This window comes from Azolla caroliniana, unplaced genomic scaffold (genome assembly GCF_043228905.1).
Source record: "Azolla caroliniana isolate FFs.n. ecotype wild unplaced genomic scaffold, voAzoCaro1.0.p SCAF_281, whole genome shotgun sequence".
NCBI classification, from domain to species: Eukaryota; Viridiplantae; Streptophyta; class Polypodiopsida; order Salviniales; family Salviniaceae; genus Azolla; species Azolla caroliniana.
In genome coordinates this window covers 11609-14419 of record NW_028230716.1, presented here as the reverse complement: position 1 = coordinate 14419, position 2811 = coordinate 11609, and the positions used below count along the sequence as shown (strand labels likewise).

At 43.1% G+C, this 2811-nt stretch overlaps 1 protein-coding gene across 1 annotated transcript; it reads right to left on the bottom strand.

Moving 5' to 3' along the window:
- Positions 1-303: 303 nt before the first annotated feature.
- On the bottom strand, positions 304-1889 carry LOC147848640 (stellacyanin-like). The gene is made up of 2 exons (XM_087338272.1): positions 1685-1889; positions 304-974 (listed from the first exon to the last, which is right to left on the bottom strand). The coding sequence occupies exons 1-2, from the start codon at positions 1887-1889 to the stop codon at positions 559-561; spliced, it is 621 nt and encodes a 206-aa protein (XP_087194398.1). The 3' UTR covers positions 304-558.
- Between the last annotated feature and the right edge of the window lie 922 nt (positions 1890-2811).

Genomic DNA, 2811 nt, shown 5'->3' with positions numbered 1-2811 from the left:
ATATGTGCATCTCATTATTCTGATCTTTTCAGGTACATAAATCACGATTCACCATTGGAGTCTTTTATACCTTCCATTACCATGAATTGATTTTTGAAAGAACAAAACCAAAAAACTGAAGGTCTCCATTGCCAAAAAAACTAAGAAAAACATGTTTATCCTCTGCATTTCCATGGTGGAATGAATGCCCATGGGGACAATACAATTGCAACCCAACATATGAAGTTGCAAAGTAGGTCCAAAATGGAGAACTAAAATCTATGCAGGATTGAAAGATGAAGAATAGAAAATCAAAGACCTATAACAGAAGACTCTCAGTGGAGAAGAAGCTTTCTTGTGGCAGAACTTCAATGGGGAACACAGACGACAGGAAGATAGGACTCCTAAAAGACACCCCCAGGCTGAAGAAAAAGACCAATAATGGTGACGAAGCTCAATAGGAACAAAAAAGAGACTGAGACATAATGTTCCATGAAGGTGGCAATCGATGGCGATGGCGATGGCGACAACAGAGATAACAGTGAGAGGGACAACAAAGACTGGAACAGAAAGCGGAGCTTAAATAGAGCAGAAGCGAGCAAGAAAAATGGCACAGAGGGAGGAAACGAGAATCTGGAGAAAGGGAGATGGAGCAGAAGATGAACATGATGAAGATGAAGACATGGTAGGTCCACCTGCAGAGATGGGAGGTGGAGATAACGAAGAGAGGGAAGGAGATGGCGATGGCGAGGGAGGAGGTAGAGATGCGAGGGACTGAGCTTGATGATGTCGCTGAACTGCGTTGAGCTGAAGCTTCTGGCCTGCATCGCAGTGCCCCGGGACACCGCAGATGAAGTAGTAAGAGCCTCTGGTGGAGAGGGTGATCCTAGACATCCCATCTGCAAAGGTCGCCATTGGAGCTGTGATATTGCAGTTACTGTAGCTCGATCTCGTCACCTTTAGCACTGTGTGCTCCGCACTATCATACCTGAACTCTGCCAAAAGATCAAGCACGAAGATAAGTCGCATAAAAGAGAGCTTCTAAAATTTAAAAGACATATATATATATGCGCAATGGAATATGTAAGCTGAGCTTGAAAAGAAAGAAAAAATACGTGTTTTAGGGTTTCTGTTGAAGCATATGTCATGGTTCGCTTCACGTTTCTATTACAGGCAATGATTCTGGTAATGCATTTATCTCCATAGCCTATATCTGTTTTTCCGATCAGTTAAGATCGATAACAGAAAGAATAGGGGGGGGCGGAAATTCTATAACTTAAAAATGTGGGTTTCGATTGATTCTGCTAGTTAGCTAGCAATGATTTGCTTGAGATTTATCTCCATAGCCCAGAACCACTACGATTTGAGGAGGGGGAGTGGGCTGAGATATGGAGAGAACCGCATTCAGTTCGTCGGTATGCAAGGCAATAATGGCGCAACCAGAAATCAGAAACCAGAAGCTCTAAAACCTTATACAAAAACCGAATCTGTTCATAGTACGCGTAACGGATTTAGAAGAAGAAGAAGAAGAAGAAGAAGAAGAAAGGAATGAAGAAGAGAAAAGACACTACGCAGAAGTAATGTGTGCCATAAAGGCGTACATTTGTAACGGAATCAGAGATACGAAAGGAGCAGTTTAAAAAACAACAACAATGTGAAGTGACAAGAGGATTTTTTTGGTTTTCTAGTTCTTTTCTGTTCTCACCGAGGACGTCGCCAACGTAGAAGGTTCGAGAAGAGGCCCATCGAGAGTAATCAGAGGTGCGGTCGGGTACGGTCCAGCCAGAGGACTCGCCCACGACGTGAGTAGTGGAGGCAGCACAGAGCAATGAAGAAGAGGAGGAGGAGATGAAGAGGAAAGCCAGCAGAGCAAGAGCAAGAGCAAGAGCAGAGGAGGAGGAGGCCGCCATAGCCAGAGAGCTCAGTCACTGTTCTCTGTTTTTTGTTTTCAAACTGCGAGCGGGCGCGTGTGCAGAGTATTATGGTGAGGGTGACAGAGACAAGAAACAAGAGACAGAGACTCTGTGTGTGGGTGGCTGTTTTTATATATATATATAGTTAGATAGTTAGATAGATAGATAGTTGGATAGATAGATATGGAGAGGTTTACTTTTTTCGGCGGCCAAAACGTAAGAAGAAGAAGAAGAAGAGTTTTTTTTTTTTAAGGTAATGTAACGGCGAGAGTTCGAATCTTGGTTGGGACCAAAAAAAAGGCGATGTAAATCTTTTTTTAAGAGACTCATTCTGGACAACCAACCAACATGGACATGGAGAACGTACTACATACTCAACTCTCTCCATTCCTTATATCCTCACCTCATCTTCTGTGTATGTACATACATACATACATACGTATTAGGGTTACACCCCTAAACCCTATTACTTACTTACACATGCGCGCTTCGTGCTGCCATTGTTACCCACCGCCAGAACCTTCATTCATGCCTTTTCTCTTCCTCTCCTTTCGTGAGGTTTATCTTGCTGGGTCAAGTCTCGTCATGATGTGACGACTTGGGCGACCTCGACACACTTTCCTGTTTGCATACTCCTCTCGATACAAGAACCGTCTAATCGCGTGCAATCGATCCACTTTTCATTGTTTCTTCCCATCTAAAATGCATGCACATGCTTTCCTGTGTGCTTCTTCTTTTTTACTCGTCCCTTTTCAAATTCATATGAACCAATTGCTCCTTCTATAAGGAAACTCCATATAAATCGTGAAGCAAAACGAAACGAGCTTTGTGTCACCCACAGAGTTTCTACAATATCGCAAGATGTCATAATGAAGGGGTTTAGCTAGTCCCCTTTATATAGCCTAACATCGTAGGCTTC

Coding starts and splice junctions, on each gene's coding strand:
- LOC147848640 (XM_087338272.1), bottom strand. CDS start 1,889: ATGGCGGCCTCCTCCTCCTCTGCTCTTGCTCTTGCTCTTGCTCTGCTG. Junction 975..1,684: donor CTACGTTGGCGACGTCCTCG/GTGAGAACAGAA, acceptor ATCTTTTGGCAG/AGTTCAGGTATGATAGTGCG.